Source organism: Schistocerca cancellata, chromosome 3, assembly GCF_023864275.1.
Source record: "Schistocerca cancellata isolate TAMUIC-IGC-003103 chromosome 3, iqSchCanc2.1, whole genome shotgun sequence".
NCBI classification, from domain to species: domain Eukaryota; kingdom Metazoa; phylum Arthropoda; class Insecta; order Orthoptera; family Acrididae; genus Schistocerca; species Schistocerca cancellata.
The window spans coordinates 810,746,623-810,766,921 of record NC_064628.1 but is presented as its reverse complement, the minus strand read 5'-3'; the positions used below and the strand labels follow the sequence as shown (position 1 = coordinate 810,766,921).

The window sequence follows — 20,299 nt, the reverse complement described above, 5'->3', positions numbered from 1 at the left end:
ACGACAGCGGACATCCACTGTTGGGTCGCGGCTCCATCCTCCAATACAGGGCGATGATGACACACCCGTTCCACAAGCTACGGATTCAACCCCGATACCGCCGCCCCCGTCGACGGATAACAACATACATGACGATAGCATGGCCGTAGACTCGCTTATTGTGCCCACGGCTGCCTTTGTGCCGGAACGTCGTGAATCTTTGCCATCGTCTGACACAGAAGGACACACCAGGAAGTAACGCTCTCCGAAGCGACGGAAGCGGAGGCGAAGAGCAACTTTCGAACGGGATGCGACACAGCCTCCAGAGGACGACGACTTCAGCTTCAATGACGACGCTACCACAGAGGCAGCCGCCATTTGCTGCAGTGTGGCACCACCGAACGGAACTGAGGACAAACCACATATCTCTACAGTGGAAAAATCGGATGCCGATATGCAGGACAGATGCTGCCCATCACCTTCTGGAGTGCAAGCACCCATGCCGTGTGCTGAGGAAGCTAGGGAAGCCGATCTTGCTTTGAGTTCCCCGACGTGGGCGGATGACCACGACGACGACGGAACCATGCAAGTTACGCCAACAGGTCCCACGCCATTGGCGCCGGCTCTCTAGAAAGGGCTGCAGGTGAGGTTTGGGGGGATGCGGACGTGTCAATACAGTCAGAAGCGTCATAGGTAATTCCAGTCTTAATGGATAACTTAACACCTGCGGTTCGGCAACAAGTTTATCGTATCGCCACGCTTAACCTCAACACGATACGAACGGCAGTGAAGATTCAGTTGCTGCGTGAGATGCTTCGTTCTTCGGATGTTGACATTGCCCTGTTGCAAGAAGTGTATATAGCGGCCCTCCCCGTTTTCTAAGGTTATGTGACATATGTGTCACCGGCGGACCGGAATGGCAGCGGTACGGCAATACTAGTGCGCGACGGAATTGCCATCGATGAAGTGACTTACCTTCCATCAGGAAGGGGGCTGGCGATCACAGCACTGGGCTCGCGCATCATTAACATTTACGCTCCATCAGGAACTGACCAACGCCGCGAACGATCGCTGTTCTACTCGCAGGATATCGCCCCCCTCTTTATCAGCCGCTTCGATCAATATATCTTCGGCGGCGACTTGAACTGTGTGCTCCACCCCAAAGACCAAGTCCCACATTTCTCAACTTTTCAAAAACCGGCTCCTGGTTCGAGATCTGCTTCTCACCGACACGTGGGAGACTGCACGGTGACCGTCCCGGGCCGACATACCTTACTAGTCACTCAGCCAGTCGCCTAGACCGCATTTATGTCTCACGAGCTCTAGCGCCGGGAGTATTGGACGCCGAACGTTGGCCGCTAGCCGTCTCCGATCATAGCGTTTTCATATGCACACTTACTCTACAACAGCAGCGGATATGGCGCAGCCGAGGATCCTGGAAGCTGAATGTGGCACATCTTCAGGCCCCGGAATGCCTTCAGATTATCGTCAACACATGGCTGGATTGCGAACGTCGTCTTCCCCGATACCCTTCGACTCTAGCATGGTGAGTGGACTGTGCAAAACCAGCGTTTCGGCGTGTGCTAACACAATTCGGAAAACATATCGCAGCTTGGCATCGTCACACATTGGACTTTTATTACACGATGCTTCGCGAACTCGACAGCCAACCACCATCTCCAAACCGACAAATGGAAAGCCGCCGAATTAAAGGTAAAATATTGTCTCTTACGAGGAAACGTCTGGAGGGGGTCGTAGTGCGATCGCGACGTCAAGACCGAGTGGAAGGAGAAAACCCGTCTATGCATCACATCGTGCTCGATAGCCGCCGACGCCGACAGCAGCTGATCACGGACCTCGTATTGCCAGGTGGTAAGGTCGTAAGGACTCGGGCGGCGGTTACAGAGGCCTTTGCAGATCACGATCGCCGGTTTTACGATGAGGTGAATACAGAGGACGAGGAAGCGGACGATCGCGACATACAGCAGCACGTGTCGCACACCCTCGACAATGCAGCAGCGGCGACGCTGTTAGGTGGAATTACACGGGACGACATCGAGGACGCGCTTAACAAGGGAGCACTCAACAAATCTCCCGGGCCAGACGGACTGCCGCTCGAGTTTTATCGGACTTTCCGCGATCTAATGATGCCCCGATGGATCATCATGTACCAAGAACTAATGACCCCCCGGTTCCCACGTGCCACCTGCATTCGTGGAATGTCTCCTTGTACCGATACACAAGCCTTCCAGAGGTCGGACGGTCGAGGACTACAGGCCAATTACTGTACTGATGAAAGGACGGATTGCGGGTCCCTTTCCGATTCGACGGTCAGTTCGCCAAGGATGCCCACTCTCCATGATCCTTTACGCGATCGCACTCGAACCACTTGTCGGAGGGTGGAAAAACAGGCTCTCGGGCATGTCATTGAGGGATCACACCTTTCACTGCAGGATATATGCTGATGACCTTCTATTACTTGTCCGATCTGGTGTCGAGATACGCTCGGTGATACAATGGATCAGTCGCTATGGATTAGCAGCGGGCAGCCTCATGAATGTGGCCAAGTCGGCAGCGATGCCCATTGGGAGAGGTCTACAGGAGGACGCTTTAGCCCCACTCCCACTAATTAACAAGATCCGGTTCTTGGGCATAACATTTACACAGGATGTGCGCCGAACGGCTGCCATGAACTATGCACGATTACTACAGGCAATACGCACAGAAGTTCGCCGGAACTTACTTCGACGGATGGACCTCCTACAGCATGTGGAATACCTCAACCTTCACGTGGCGACTAAGATGATCCACATGGCCCAGGTCCTACCGATATTGACAGCGATGGCACACAGACTGCAAGCAGCGTTTGGATATTACCTTACCGCCGGACTCCTATTCAAAGTCCGCTACGAAACACTCACCCTCCCTCCGCGTGATGGCGGACTGGGACTTATAAATGTACGAGCGAGAGCTACAGCGTTATACTTGTGCACAATGATGAAATTGTGGACCCACAAAGATGCTTCCCTTACGGGACGTCTGTTAGAGGAATTGCTGCCGGCGTCTCTTCTGCCACCTGTCACGCTTGCGCACATTACACCCTCACTCTCGCACCTCTCGGCATTTATTCTTGAGTATAGTTACGTGCACCCAGACCTTCCCAACACTCGCACTCCCAAGGCGAGAGACGTTTACAGACTGCTGCCAAGGTCCATCTCTCGCAATGAGGAAGAGCCCTACGACCCTATGGCCTGCAGTGTGGAGAGCGGTCCAGAAGCCGTTCCTCTCCACGCGGGTACGAGCCGCGCGGTACCAGGTGGTGAACGGTAATGTTGTAACACGACAAAGGCTGCACGCTATTGGGATGACGGATTCCCCCCTTTGCCCACGTTGCCACCTCGTGGATACTGACGAACACCGTTTAACATGTGGATCGGCGTTAGAGATAAGGCTGCTAGTGCAGAAGATCCTCGCCTGCTACCTACGTATCGCGCCTCGCACAATTGAGCCACGGCTCCTCCTTTGTCCAGAGGATACTTATTTCCCAACTGCGAAGACTCACGCTCTCACATGGTTTAAAGGCATGCCCATATACTACCTCTTTCGAGATGATGAGAAGATGGTGCATGATTACTGGCAATTTCTCCAGGACAGTCAGAGCACAATTGAGGGTACACCTCGATACCGACAACTATTTGCGAACTATTTGCGCAGTGTCTTCGATAACCCCCCTCACAGTTGGGGAGTACCGGGCAGAGGATGACCGCCTTCATGGGGCTCCACACGCTGCGAAATGTTGTACCAATTTGGAACATGGGATCTGTACGCAGATGGGCCATGTACATGGAATGGCGTGCGGGATTTGGTTACATTTTTCTTTCTTTATTATCTATCATGACACTATTAGTTTCAAATTCTATTTCATAGTTTAGAAGGAACTCTTGTTCTGTTGTTGCTACGGATGTACATTCTAATTTTGTTTGTCGTAACTGAAAGACGCCTTTTTCCATATATAAAAAAACGGTTGGCAGAGAAAATAATTTACAATTAAAAAAAATTAAACAAAACAAAAAATAAAAATATAAAAAATCTGAGGGCGTGGTAACAGTTTTACTTTTTTTCAGAAGACATCAAAAATTACTGTCTTTAAAATTTGTCGTAAAGCAGGATTCGTAGTAGAACTGAATATTTCGTAATATCTTTCTCTATTTAACTTTGATTGGTTAATCAATGAATGAATACGATAATCTTTAAGCAAGTCCCGTCCAAATTAATTTTGCGCTTTTGCAAGTAAGCTAAATTCACGTGAAAAGTTATTTTTGTGAGTTATAAGTCAATATTCATTAATTCTGGCAGTCAAAGATCCTATGCCTACGTTAATTTTTAGTCAGATTTTATTAAAAAATGACGATTGCTGCGTTGGGCAGCGTAAAGTAGCGATCGAAAGTAACTGAAGTTCTCACAGTTTAAGCTTTGAATTAACTTCTGTCCATTGTAACTCCCTATCACACTTAACTGAATTCACTTAAAAAATTATCATTTCTTTTAAATAGCAAAAGTTTTCCCTCTCACAAAGATAATTACTTTCACATAAAGTGGAAGGTACTTCTTAAATTAAAGTTTTAAATACCTTCATACTACATATTTCCACAATACGCTCTCACATGAGCTAACACAATACAGGCAACGTTAGACAAGATTAGCTGAGAGAAAATGACAAAAAGAGATCGAGACAGTATTGCCACGACTGTTTATAGACTTATACAAAAGTTGATGTTAGTATAACTTCTTACGTCAAGGAGAACTTACAAGGGAACCTCCCCATCGCACCCCCCTCAGATTTAGTTGTAAGTTGGCACAGTGGATAGGCCTTGAAAAACTGAACACAGTTCAATCAAGAAAACAGGAAGAAATTGTGTAGAACTATGAAAAAATAAGCAAAATATACAAACTCAGTAGTCCATGCGCAACATATGCAACATCAAGTATGATGTTAGCTCAGGAGAGCCGTGGTCCCGTGGTTAGCGTGAGGAGCTGCGGAACGAGAGGTCCTTGGTTCAACTGTTCCCTCGAGTAAAAAGTTTAATTTTTAATTTTCAGTTAATGTGACAAACTCTTGTGTTTTCATTACTTTTTTGGGAGTGTTTATCACATCCACAAGAAAACCTAAATCGGGCAAGGTAGAAGAATCTTTTTACCCATTCGCCAAGTGTACAAGTTAGGTGGGTCGACAAGATATTCCTGTCATGTGACGCACATGCCGTTACCAGTGTCGTATTGACTATATCAGACGTGTTTTCCTGTGGAGGAATCGGTTGACCTATGACCTTGCGATCAAATGTTTTCGGTTCCCATTGGAGAGGCACATCCTTTCGTCTACTAATCGCACGGTTTTCCGATGCGGTCGCAAAACACAGACACTAAACTTATTACAGTGAACAGAGACGTCAATGAACGAACGGACAGATCATAACTTTGCGAAAATAAAGAAAGTAAACTTTTCACACTGTAGAAGACTTGAACCAAGGACCTCTTGTTCCGCAGCCCCTCGCGCTAACCACGGGACCACGGCGCTCTTGAGCTCACGTTATCCTTGATGTTGCCTATCTTGCGCATGGACTACTGAGTTTGTATATTTTGCTCATTTTTTCATAGTTCCACACAACTTCTTGTTTTCTCGATTGATCTGTGTTCAGTTTTTCAAGGCGTATCCACTGTGCCAACTTATAACTAAATCTGAGGTGGGTGCGATGGGGAGGTTCCCTTGTTAGTACACTACTTACGCCTGACCGGCTAGCCGCGCGGTCTAAAGCGCTGCCCCCCGAGAGGGAAGGCGTGCCGGTCCCCGGCACGGATCCGCCCGGCGGATTAGTGTCGAGGTCCGATGTGTTGGCCAGCCTCTGGATGGTTTTTAAGGTGGTTTTCCATCTACCTCGGCGAATGCGGGCTGGTTCCCCTTATTCCGCCTCAGTTACACTGTGTCGTCGATTGCTGCGCAAACACCGTTTCACGTAAGCGTACACCATAATTATTCTAACACGCGCAGTGGTTAGCACTCTCGGCTTGCATTCGGGAGGACGACGGTTCATTCCCGTGTCCGGTCATCCAGATTTAGGTTTTCCGTGATTTCCCTAAATCTATTCAGGCAAATGCCGCGATGGTTCCTTTGGAAAGGGCACGGCCGACTTCCTTACTCAACCTTCCCTAATCCGATGAGACCGATGACCTCACAGTTTTGTCTCTTCCCCCAAAAAACCCAACTCTACCAAGCAACCATTTGGGGTTACATCCGCCTGGTGTGAATCTTTCCCGGGCAGGTCCACTTGAGGCCGAACCGCGCAATAACCCTGGATTCGGTGTGTGGCGGCACTGGAGTGGGGGGACTTCTGTGGCCTGTTGTGGGGTTGTGAACCACGGAGGGCTACGGCCGGACCGAGCCTCCGTCGTTTCTGGGTCCCCGGTTTCATACATACATACACTACTTACTCTTTTGAAATGGTTGTTCTTAAATAATTCATAATTATAAAAAAATAGTAACGAAATTACACTACTGGCCGTTAAAATTGCTACACCAAGAAGGAATGCAGATGATAAACGGGTATTCATTGAACAAACATATTATACTAGAATTGACATGTGATTACATTTTCACGCAATTTGGATGTATAGATCCTGAGAAATCAGTACCCAGAACAACCACCTCTGGCCGTAATAACGGCCTTGATACGCCTGGGCATTAAGTCAAACAGAGCTCGGATGGCGTGTACAGGTACAGCTGCCCATGCAGCTTCAACACGATACCACAGTCCATCAAGAGTAGTGACTGGCGTATTGTGATGAGCCAATTGCTCGGCCACCATTGACCAGACGTTCTCAATTGGCGAGAGATCTGGAGAATGTGCTGGCCAGGATAGCAGTCGAACATTTTCTGTATCCAGAAAGGCCCGTACAGGACCTGCAACGTGGGGTCGTGCATTATCCTGCTGAAATGTAGGGCTTCAAATGGTTCAAATGACTCTGAGCACTATAGGACTTAACAGCTGTGGTCATCAGTTCCCTAGAACTTAGAACTACTTAAACCTAAATAACCTGCCCGAGGCAGGATTCGAACCTGCGACCGTAGCAGTCGCGTGGTTCCGGACTGCGCGCCTAGAACCGCGAGACCACCGCGGCCGGCGCTGAAATGTAGGGTTTCGCAGGGATCGAGTGGAGGGTAGAGCCACAGGTAGTAACACGTCTGAAATGTAACGACCACTGTTCAAAGTGCCACCAATGCGAACAAGAGGTGACCGAGACGTGCAAGCAATGGCACCCCATACCATCACGCCGGGTGATACGCATGGCGATGACGAATACACGCATACAATGTGCGTTCACCGCGCTTTTGCCAAACACGGATGCGACCATCATGATGCTGTAAACAGAACCTGGATTCATACGATAAAATGACGTTTTGCCATTCGTGCACCCAGGTTCGTCGTTTAGTACACCATCGTAGGCGCTCCTGTGTGTGATGCAGCGTCAAGGGTAACCGCAGCCACGGTCTCCGAGCTGATAGTCGATGCTGCTGCAAACGTCGTCGAACTGTTCGTGCAGATGGTTGTTGTCATGCAACCGTCCCCATCTGTCGACTCAGGGATCGAGATGTGACTTCACGATCCGTTACAACCATGCGGATAAGATGCCTGTCATCTCGACTGATAGTGATACGAGGCCGTTGGGATCCAGCACGGCGTTCCGTATTACCCTCCTGAACCCACCGATTCAATATTCTGCTAAGAGTGATTGGGTCTCGACCAACCCGAGCAACAATGTCGCGATACGATAAACCGCAATCGCGATAGGCTACAATCCGACCTTTATCAAAGTCGCAAACGTGATGGTACGCATTTCTCCTCCTTACACGAGACATCACAACAACGTTTCACCAGGCAACGCCGGTGAAGTGTTGTTTGTGTATGAGAAATCGGTTGGCAACTTTCCTCATGTCAGCACGTTGCAGATGTCGCCACCGGCGCCAGATTTGTGTGCATGCTCTGAAAAGCTAATCATTTGCATATCAGAGCATCTTCTTCCTGTCGGTTAAATTTCGCGTCTGTAGCACGTCATCTTCGTGGTGAAGCAATTTTAAATGCCAGTAGTGTATTTAAAATCTTGGCTTATGGTCGTATAAGATTGGCTTCATGTGCAGAAGCACACTAGGTAGTGTTTGCAAGTAACGGCAGCGTGCCCGTGTTGTGTGGTGCCGGCAGACTGGTTCCCGCAGCAGCCCAACGACGACGCGCTGGCCGAGCAGAACTGCGTGGAGGTGCGGCGCTCGCTGGCCGGCCACCGCGACCGCTCCTTCCGCTGGAACGACCGCTCCTGCGCCGTCCGCAACGCCTTCGTCTGCCAGCGCCGGCGCGACACTCCCAAGCAGCAGGTAAGTAGCGCTCCGTACCAGCGCAGACTGTCTGCTCGAGGGCGCGAGCGCCTGTGGTGATCTGTCTCAGTTGTGTGACTGGCTTCGTGATCTGCTGCTATAAACCCACAGTTCGTAGTAACTGACACGAACTCATTTAATGAATGGGAAGTGATATCAAGGGCTCTCCAAACGAGTACTGTTATAGGCCTGTTGCTGGTGATCTATATCAGTGGTTCCCAACATTGGGGGTGGGAGTGGGGGGAAGGTCATGAGGATTTGTTGGTGAACAGGGAAGACACGGGTGAATATCTCTTGAGAAAGCAGAATTATTCAGTCGGACAGGGCATAATTTTGTACAGGGTGTTTCCGTAAGAGCGTGCAAAAATTATCGGAACATAGAGGACGCTCCATTGAACAATTTTAGGTAGCGAACCTGCGGTCGGAGAGGCCAGCTTAAGGAGATAACAGGGATTTGCATTAGTTACGTAAATGGGCTGGGAAAAAGAAAACATTAAATAATATATCACTCACGTTAAACATAATCTTGAACAGCACGAAGTCTCGTAGTCTCGGCAATGCTGACTTACCTTACAGGCTGTAAAAGCATACAAAGAATTATAAACGCCGCGCGGGATTAGCCGAGCGGTCTCAGGCGCTGCAGTCATGAACCGTGCGGCTGATCCCGGCGGAGGTTCGAGTCCTCCCTTGGGCATGGGTGTGTGTGTTGGTCCTTAGGATAATTTAGGTTAAGTAGTGCGTAAGCTTAGGGACTGATGACCTTAGCAGTTAAGTCTCATAAGATTCCACACACATCTGAATAATTTTTGAAAATGTAAGTGGGCTGCTTCTGTGTTAGCAGCGCTGTCTAGCGCTTTGCATTGGATTTCTGACTGTTCTTTCTTTTTAAGAGACTCTGTGGTTGATCGGACTCGTTGTTGGAAGTTAATCGCCAGTACTGTTGGGCAGTTGGAAGTTAGTCGCCAGCAATGATGGAGGTACTGTTGGGCAGTTGGAGGTGAACAGCCAGCAGTAATGGATGTTAGGTGTGAGAAGTTAGCATTGATGGAAGTCTTAGCGTAGGCTAACGATCTGTTCATGTTCGACTTGGAGATTTAATATTATTCAGCCGGCTGGAGGAGCCGTGCGGTTCTAGGCACTACAGTCTGGAGCCGAGCGACCGCTACGGTCGCAGGTTCGAATCCTGCCTCGGGCATGGATCTGTGTGATGTCCTTAAGTTAGTTGCGTTTAATTAGTTCCAAGTTCTAGTGTAAGTACCCGTGGTCTAGGGGCGCCATGCAAATGAACAGGACGCCGAATGTGATTGAAAGCAAACACCCCACTACAAAGTGGCGCACTGTGTGGCAGGCAGTGAATGCCACCACCCTTGATACTGACGTGCAATCTGCATGGTACGTAACTGTTAATGGGAAACAGTTGTGCCAGTCCCGCCTACATCACATCCACCTAGCTGATTCACCCTTGTGTGCCACATGCCAAGTGATTGACACGGATGAACATCGTTTCGAATGCGGGTCGGCAAAGGACGTTTGGTATTTGGTGCGTCAGATATTGGCTTTTCTCACACGCACGACTCCCGACAGGATAACTACCCGATCACTACTTTTCCCCGATGAGACTTATTTCCCCAGGGCAAAAACGAACTCTGTGACGTGGATCGGCGGCCACGCTGTTCACTACCTCTTCGGTAATGGCGAAAAGACAGTACCCGATTTTTGGTATTACCTCAACGAACGACAATGTGCGATCGTCAGGAACCCTAAATATAGGCAATATTTTTCTAATTTTCTTTGGAGCGCATTCCATAATCCGCCTCGCAGCTGGATTATCGATGACATGAGAAGATAACCATAGCACCTCTTCCCAATTCCTTTTTTTTTAATGAGATTTGAACAAACAACGGAAACAACACAGCAACGAGAAGACAGTCATCGAAAAATTCGCAGCGGGCTATAGTATGGAGCATCCTTTGTCGTAACGGGACGACTTCCTATTATTCTGTTTATGTAGCCGAAGAGGAACGGCCTTCCTTTCATCCATTTGTATAAAAAAAAAGGGGGTAGCGTCTTTGATGCATAATCAACACGTCTTCGGTCCCGGGTTCGATCCCCGCCACTGCCTAAATTTTGATAAATAATCAGCATTGGCGGCCGAAGACTTCCGGCATAAGAAGTCAGCCTCATTCTGCCAACGGCCTTGTCAAAGAGGGCGGAGGAGCGGATAGAGGTTCAGGGCACTCTCTTGTCCTAAGGGTGGGAAATTGCCCCTAAAGGCGGAAGAATCAGCAATGATCAACGACATGAGGATGCAGAAGGCAATGGAAACCACTGCATTAAAGACACGTAACGTGTATCCACAGGACATGTGGCCTGTAATTGAAGAAGTGTCATGATGATCCCTCCATTGGCAAAAGATTCCGGAATAGTCCCCCATTCGAATCTCCGGGAGGGGACTGCCAAGGGGGAGGTTACCTTGAGAAAAAGATTGAATAATCAACGAAAGGATAACGTTCCACGAGTCGGGGCGTGGAATGTCAGAAGTTTGAACGTGGTAGGGAAACTAGAAAATCTGAAAAGGGAAATGCAAAGGCTCAATCTAGATATAGTAGGGCTCAGTGAAGTGGAAGGAAGACAAGGATTTCTGGTCAGATGAGTATCGTGTAATATCAACAGCAGCAGAAAATGGTATAACAGGTGTAGGATTCGTTATGAATACGAAGGTACGGCAGAGGGTGTGTTACTGTGAACAGTTCAGTGACCGGGTTGTTCTTATCAGAATCGACAGCAGACCAACATCGACAACGATAGTTCAGGTATACATGCCGACGTCGCAGGCTGAAGATGAACAGATAGAGAAAGTGTATGAGGATATTGAAAGGGTAATGCAGTATGTAAAGGGGGACGAAAATCTAATATTCATGGGCGACTGGAATGCAGTTGTAGGGGAAGGAGCAGAACAAAAGGTTACAGGAAAATATGGGCTTGGGACAAGGAATGAAAGAGGAGAAAGACTAATTGAGTTCTGTAACAAGTTTCAGCTAGTAATAGCGAATACCCTATTCAAGAATCGCAAGAGGATGAGGTATACTTGGAAAAGGCCGGGAGATACGGGAAGATTTCAATTAGATTACATCATGGTCAGACAAAGATTCCGAAATCAGATACTGGATTGTAAGGCGTACCCAGGAGCAGATATAGACTCAGCTCACAATATAGTAGTGAGGAAGAGTAGGCTGAAGTTCAAGACATTAGTCAGGAAGAATCAATGCGCAAAGAAGTGGGATACGGAAGTACTAAGGAATGACGAGATACGTTTGAAGTTCTCTAACGCTATAGATACAGCAATAAGAAATAGCTCAGTAGGCAGTATAGTTGAAGAGGAATGGACATCTCTAAAAAGGGCCATCACAGAAGTTGGGAAGGAAAACATAGGTACAAAGAAGGTAGCTGCGAAGAAACCATGGGTAACAGAAGAAATACTCTAGTTGATTGATGAAAGGAGGAAGTACAAACATGTTCCGGGAAACTCAGGAATACAGAAATACAAGTCGCTGAGAAATGAAATAAATAGGAAGTGCAGGGAAGCCAAGACGAAATGGCTGCAGGAAAAATGTGAAGACATCGAAAAAGATATGATTGTTGGAAGGACAGACTCAGCATACAGGAAAGTCAAAACAACCTTTGGTGACATTAAAAGCAACGGTGGTAACATTAAGAGTGCAAAGGGAATTCCACTGTTAAATGCAGAGGAGAGAGCAGATAGGTGGAAAGAATACATTGAAAGCCTCTATGAGGGTGAAGATTTGTATGATGTGATAGAAGAAGGAACAGGAGTCAATTTAGAAGAGATAGGGGATCCAGTATTAGAATCGGAATTTAAAAGAGCTTTGGAGGACTTACGGTCAAATAAGGCAGAAGGGATAGATAACATTCCATCAGAATTTCTAAAATCATTGGGGGAAGTGGCAACAAAACGACTATTCACGTTGGTGTGTAGAATACATGAGTCTGGCGATATACTATCTGACTTTCGGAAAAGAATCATCCACACAATTCCGAAGACGGCAAGAGCTGGCAAGTGCGAGAATTATCGCACAATAAGCTTAACAGCTCATGCATCGAAGCTGCTTACAAGAATAATATACAGAAGAATGGAAAAGAAAATTGAGAATGCACTAGGTGACGACCAGTTTGGCTTTAGGAAAAGTAAAGGGACGAGAGAGGCAATTCTGATGTTAGGGCTAATAATGGAAGCAAGGCTAACGAAAAATCAAGACACTTTCATAGGATTTGTCGACCTGGAAAAAGCGTTCGACAATATAAAATGGTGCAAGCTGTTCGAGATTCTGAAAAAAGTAGGGGTAAGCTATATGGAGAGACGGTTCATATACAATATGTACAACAACCAAGAGGGAATAATAAGAGTGGACGATCAAGAAAGAAGTGCTCGTATTAAGAAGGGTGTAAGACAAGGATGTAGCCTTTCGCCCCTACTCTTCAATCTGTACATCAAGGAAGCAATGACGGAAATAAAAGAAAGGTTCAGGAGTGGAATTAAAATACAAGGTGAAAGGATATCAATAATACGATTCGCTGATGACATTGCTATCCTGAGTGAAAGTGAAGAAGAATTAAATGATCTGCTGAACGGAATGAACAGTCTAATGAGTACACAGTATGGTTTGAGAGTAAATCGGAGAAAGACGAAGGTAATGAGAATTAGTAGAAATGAGAACAGCGAGAAACTTAACATCAGGATTGATGGTCACGAAATCAATGAAGTTAAGGAATTCTGCAACCTAGGCAGTAAAATAACCAATGACGGACGGAGCGAGGAGGACATCAAAAGCAGACTCGCTATGGCAAAAGAGGCATTTCTGGCCAAGAGAAGTCTACTAATATCAAATACCGGCCTTAATTTTAGGAAGAAATTTCTGAGGATGTACGTCTGGAATACAGCATCGTATGGTAGTTAAACATGGACTGTGGGAAAACCGGAACAGAAGAGAATCGAAGCAGTTGAGATGTGGTGCTATAGACGAATGTTGAAAATTAGGTGGACTGATAAGGTAAGGAATGAGGAGGTTCTGCGTAGAATCGGAGAGGAAAGGAATATGTGGAAAACACTGATAGGTAGAAGGGACAGGATGATAGGACATCTGCTAAGACATGAGATAATGGCTTCCATGGTACTAGAGAGAGCTGTAGAAGGCAAAAACTGTAGAGGAAGACAGAGATTGGAATACGTCAAGCAAATAATTGAGGACGTAGGTTGCAAGTGCTACTCTGAGATGAAGAGGTTAGCACGGGAAAGGAATTCGTGGCGGGCCGCATCAAACCAGTCAGTAGACTGATGACAAAAAAAAAAAAAAAGTTCTAGGCGACTGATGACCTCAGAAGTTAAGTAGCATAGTGCTCAGAGCCATTTGAACCAGTATTATTCATGATTATATATCTTTGTACTAGATGTCAATGACGGTTTATATTCTTGTCTGAACTGGATGTCACATTATTAAGGTAAAAAAATATATGGTTTGCAAAAAAATCTTTCCTTTGGTAACGATATTCCTATTAGTTCGGATGGTTCAAATGGCTCAGAGCACTATGGGACTTAACTTCTGAGGCCATCAATCGCCTAGAACTTAGAACTAATTAAACCTAACTAACCTAAGGACATCACACACATCCATGCACGAGGCAGGTTTCGAACCTGCGACCGTAGCGGTCACGCGGTTCCAAACTGTAGCGCCTAGAACCGCACGGCCACTCCGGCCGGTCTTCCTATTAGTAGTTAGTGACTTTGATAGTTAGAATCTTTTATTTAGCTGGCAGTATCGACGCTCGCTTTCTTGCAGTAGTTCGCGTAATGAAGAGTTTTGTGAGGTAAGTGCTTAATGAAATGTATAGGTTATTGTTAAGATTTATTTTTAGTCAGGGCCATTCTTTTGAATAAGTTATTTGAAGTCAGGTTGTAATTTTTTTGAGTAGTCGGATTTCGTTGCGCTAGAATATTGTGCGTCAGTGTTGACATGATAAGAAAAAGCGAAGAGAAAGTAGGTTCAGTTCGTTCAGTTTTACTCAGCTGTTTCAGAATCAAATAACGTAGAAGTTTCACCTTCTCAGTCATTCTGCCATTTAAGTACAGACACAATCATTTAAATAAAGACGTTTCAGTTACAGTTAACTTCAAATACCATCATTGACACAACGAACGTACCATTTGCTCTGTATCTTACAAAATGTGCTAAAAGTGACAGCCATCAACCTCAATGATAGTATGACGTCGGCAAACAAGATTCTGACACATCCTGACAAATATCCCTGGGTTGTTTCGTACAACAGCACAGGCAGCTACAATTCTGCCAACTAATTCCACCTCCGTATCCGTTGGGGTCTCATACACAAGGGATTTATACATCACCAAAGGAAATAATCAAGGTGACTCACGTTAGGTGACCTCGTAGGCTATGGAATAGGATCTCCCCTTCCAATCCAGCGACCAGGAAATACTTCCCAGTAATCAGGTCCGTCCTCCTGGTTTCCTTGCATGAAATAAAGAATGTACATCTAAATAAACAGCACAGAACTTGTAAACTTACCGAGCGCGGTGGCGCAGTGGTTAGCACACTGGACTAGCATTCGGGAGGACGACGGTTCAATCCCTTCTCCGGCCATCTTGATTTAGGTTTTCCGTGATTTCCCTAAATCCTTTCAGGCAAATGCCGGGATGGTTCCTGTCAAAGGGCCCGACCGATTTCCTTCACCGTCCTTCCCTAACCCGAGCTTGCGCTCCGTCTCTAATGACCACGTTGTCGACGGGACGTTAAACACTAATCTCCTCCTCCTCCTACTTGTAAAGTTGTACGCATGTTAGTTGTAGATAAACTGGAAAATAGTACTTATAGACACAGCAGTAGTCAAGTTTACTTCCATATCTCCTTAAGCTGGTTTCTCCGACCACAGGTTCCCAACCTCAAATTCTTCAATAAAGCATTCTGCTGTTACATTTTTCACGCTCTTACGGAAACATCATGTGTATATATGACATGGCCGAAAGAACAGACACCATGTTGATCCAGCAGCCACTACGAATTAAGACACAAAGAAGTTACAGACACTGGCTGCGAGTGGGCATTGATTTAAATCAATGGGGAAATTTGGAAATTTGTGCCGGACCGGGATGCCAACTTGGGTCTCCGGCTCACTACGTGGATGCTATTTGCATTTTGCTCGTTGTATTTGGTCGTAGCGGACGTCACATGACATCCCTTGAAGTTCGTTCTTGACCCCTTCACTCAGTTTATTATTATTATTATTATTATTATTATTATTACAGAGACCAGCGAGCTCTGTGACTGGATACGCTGAGCTACCGTGCCAGTACAGCCATCCGCAACTTCACGGACTACCCTACCACGCCCCCTGTCGGCCCCAAATTCTCAACTTATCCATACACTACTAATATAGTGGTCCTCGCCCTTATCCTCATTATTCGCAGCATTTCGCAGGTTCTGTAAGGGGCGGCTAATAGTCTCTTCGGTGCGGATGTACATCAGATTCGGACTGTTAGGGGAATCGGCGAGATGCCACAAGTAAAGAGGATAATGGGCAAGGGGCACCACATTAGTAATGTTTGGCTGAGTTGATAGTTCGCGTCAGAAAGGAGGGAGGGGGGGGGGGGCGGCGTGCTAGGGCAGTCCGAACAGTTGCGATGACCACTGTGTCCGGATGGCTCAAGCAGTCAGTCTCGGTAGGTCATTGAACCCTTAAGTACGCGCCACTGATCAAGCCTGCATGGCAGCTCAGCGTGTTCGGTCAGAGGGCTGGCTGCCCTCTGTAATTAAAAAAAAAAGTGTGAAGTATTCAACGACGAACTTAAAGGGCTGTCATGTGATGGCCGTTCAGACAAAACGGCTAGAGCAATTACGACCAAAATGAAAGAAAATAATCCGGCGCAATTTTCAACTTCTCCACTGTTTTAAATCAATGTTCTCTCGCAGCAAATGTCTGTAATTCCTTTGTGTCTTTCACCAAGTTATTTCTGACACGAAACATTCTTCAGTCTGTGATCTGCATTCTTAATTCAGCATTACGCTTGTTGTGCTCTGTAGAATTAATAGTATTTTTATTGGTTTATTACAGTAAGTGAAAATGTCTGCTAGAAGAATACTGTATAATGAGTAACATATTAAGATTCATGTTCGACGAGCAGTGCAAATCTAGCAAGATCATGTAGATCTCATAATTAAAGTTTCCCCAAGACATTGAAGTCATAATTATGGAAGCAGAAGAAATGAATTAAAATTTGTGCCATGGCTGTGACTTGGACCCCGCGTCTTCTTGCTTACTATGCACAAAAGCTGACCATAGTACTGCGTTGGTTTAATGGTCAGCATTTCTACCTAGCAAGCAAGAAGGCCATGGTTCAAGTCCCAGCTGTGGCACAAATTTTAATTCATTTCTGCTGCTTCCATCATTATCCTAGCAAGATCACTCTTCACAAATGGCTCTGAGCACCATGCGACTTAACTTCTGAGGTCATCAGTCGCCTAGAACTGAGAACTAATTAAAGGATGATTTGAGATTTGAGACTTGGAGATTTGGGACCTAGGTAGCTCCGCGTATACAAAATTCCGTGTCATAGTGAGAAGGGCAGGTAATGCACACAGTTCAGGACCGGTGGGTGGAACTTCTCGTCATACGAGGGTACAACAGTCTGAAAAATCGGCGGTAGCGGAGCACTGTTTAAATGAGATATACGTTTAAAGTGTGACGCAACCCTAATAGTGGCTGGTGCGTCCGGTTTCCAGAACGTGTTTATAAGGAGCCAACTGAAATTGGGTCGGAAGATAACTTGATAACAGAGACAAAGGTTTTATTCTCAGTAGGATGTGCAACTCTGTTTTATTCCGCATGAACGCACAACGTTCTTTGGTGCGGTCGGGACGAGTGTTTGCTGATTGAGTGCGATACGTTGTAACGCTGTCGTTTACAACGGGCGGTGCCACAATCCGTCTTTGGGGGCAGCGCAGGTGTTGGACTGTGAATGCGCCCAATACAGGACGACCGTTTCCAGGTTTGGAATCGATTTTCAGCAGCTGCAGCGTCTTTCCTGAAGATAGCGGATAGATGGAACGCTGAAACATCGAGTAATTTTGATGTTAAGATCCCACAGCAAGCTCTAACAAATTGCCAATAAGTACTGCCCCAGGAAAGCCTGTGCACTGATACTAGAGAGAATACCTACATCTAATTTGTCTGTCCTGTAGTGGAGTATTGTTGCTTGGTATGAAATTCTTCAAAATTCAAATTGCTCTGAGCACTATGGGACTTAACTGCTGAGGTCATCAGTCCCCTAGAACTTAGAACTACTTAAACCTAACTAACCTAAGGACATCACACACATCCAAGCCCGAGGCAGGATTCGAACCTGCGACCGTAGCGGTCGCATGATTCCAGACTGTAGCGCCTAGAACCGCTCGGCCACTCCGGCCGGCATGAAATTCTTACCAGATAAAATTGCCGGGGGACATCTGAAGAGTAGCTTGCGTTTTATTATTCTGAAATAATGTAAAGAGTGTCACAGGTATGATGCCTTGATGTGACAATCAATAAGAAAAAGTCGTATGTCGTTGCAATCTGCAGGACATGCTGGTTTTCAGATACCAGCAAACTGAACAGTATCTATCAACTGTGTACATTTAGTAGAGAATATTTTTAGTAAGGATGTACTTTTAGCGTGAGACATTCGCTAACAAATAACGCGATTGGCGCGGAAAGGAAATCGAGCCTATTAGATCTAAGGAGAGAGCAAATTTAGCAGGACAATAAGGGAACACAATACCCGCTGCATAGCTTAAAACGATGCTCTTCTTGAGTGCCAGTACAACGTTTGACGACATCGCTATTAGGTGGTGATATTCCATTCACTGTGCAACAGGAGCGGTCTCTGCCCGACGCACTTATCTCTTACCTGACTGGCCTTGAATGTTGTGACTTAGGAAGTCAGGATTAGCATAGAAGGTCAAGGCCCCTATAACGTCACTCCTTAAACACAACAATTAGTAGATTAATAAATTAACAATTTATTCAAGACCACATGTATAAAACAGCTAACGTACAATCGACACGTGGCCGTCTTATAAACAGTATCCAAAATGACCAATAACTTCCTTCTCACGCAAGCAGCAAATTAGAATTACTTAATGAACAATAAATTTCAAGTAATTTAAAGGTGGCTCTGATAAAATTTTTTATAGCTATACACAACCAGCACAATACGTTACACTTCATATAATTCATTGGCAAGCAAAGATAATGTTTTTTTAAATACATGAGTGATGTTAGATATTTATCAAATGGACAGTGAGTCCAGGCTGCCCTGGACAAAAGGTGACGTAACTTAAAATGCCGGAAGCAGCACACCAGCCGTCCAGAACAACATCTAAACGCCGGGGCCCGACCGGGCGTCACTTCCCATTAGACGACACGTAACAGCTTCTGTGCACCGAATCGGAACATTGTGCCACTCCCCCAGTCTCGCAGAAAACTGGAACGTAAACAGACTGCAGAAAACACGGCAAACACCAAGCAAACATCAATTAATATAAGTTAAGAGATCAATAAACAATATAAGTTAAAAAAATATAAGTGCTTTCAATGGAAACTAGTTAAATTTTGCAGCAATATCAATGCTGTAAGACATTTAAACTAAGACTTGTACACAAATGGAATGCTGTAAAATAGTATAGTTTAAATGGTTCAAATGGCTCTGATCACTATGGGGCTTAACATCTCTGGTCATCAGTCCCCTAGACTTAGAACTACTTAAACCTAACTAACCTAAGGACATCACACACATCCATGCCCGAGGCAGGATTCGAACCTGCGACCGTAGCAGCTGCGCAGTTCCAGACTGAAGCGCCTAGAACCGCTCGACCACAACGGTCCAGCACACAGCTTTAATCTGCCAGGAAGTTCCATATCAGCGAACACTCCGCTGCAGAATGAAAATCTCATTCTGGAAACATCCCCAAGGCTGTGGCTAACGCATGTCCCCGCAATATCCTTTCAGGAGCGCTAGTTCTGCAAGGTTCGCAGGAGAGCTTCTGTAAACTTTGGAAGGTAGGAGACGAGGTACTGGCAGAAGTAAGGCTGTGTGGAAAGGGCGTGAGTCGTGCTTGGGTAGCTCAGTTGGTAGAACACTTGCCCGCGAAAGGCAAAGGTCCCGAGTTCGAGTCTCAGTCCAGCACACAGTTTTAATCTGCCAGGAAGTTAGGTTTGTGCACTTTATTTCGTTGCATAGGTCTGCCATGTAAGTGCCTATTGTGTAAGCTTTATATGCAGAAAATCAGAACTAGACTAATATGTTCAATACCTTACAGTTACTACATCTTTTGGAGACACAGATTTCCTTAAGGGAAGTAGTGACTGCTGGTTTCCATGAGATAACACACCTTGGCGGCTGCTCTTACATCAACAACACGTACATTAGGGCAACTAACCAACACCTGACAGTCGCTACAGCGCAAATAGTTCCACGAAACGAAGGCAACTGTTGTAACTGCGACCGGGACAGTCGCGGGGTTGAAATGACGGAAAGCGCGGCGGGACCCAGGGAGAGGCCCGCGAAGAACAACACAACGGGAGAGGACGGACACGACCAACTAGGGACAGAACGAACAACAACAAGATCGAACAACGGAGTCACAAGGAAACCTAACAAACACGTCCATTCGTACACAGAACAAGAAAGTATGTAAGCTGTCTAATGCGAGGCGATGTGTACACAGACGTACGCGAGATTAGACTGGCTGGCTGAGCGACAGGCAGGCGCGTAAGTACTCTATCTGGGGCGCCGCTATTGGCCGCAGGAACCACGTGTTCCAGTGTGGCGCC

At 46.3% G+C, this 20,299-nt stretch overlaps 1 protein-coding gene across 1 annotated transcript in view; it reads left to right on the top strand.

The window, feature by feature from the left end:
* The window catches only part of LOC126176587 (uncharacterized), a 541,845-nt gene that overhangs the window by 50,562 nt on the left and 470,984 nt on the right, over positions 1 to 20,299 (top strand). Inside the window, exon 4 of the mRNA XM_049923748.1 lies at positions 8,232 to 8,401. Coding sequence (XP_049779705.1) covers positions 8,232 to 8,401 — 170 coding nt within the window. The remainder of the gene's footprint in view (positions 1 to 8,231; positions 8,402 to 20,299) is intronic.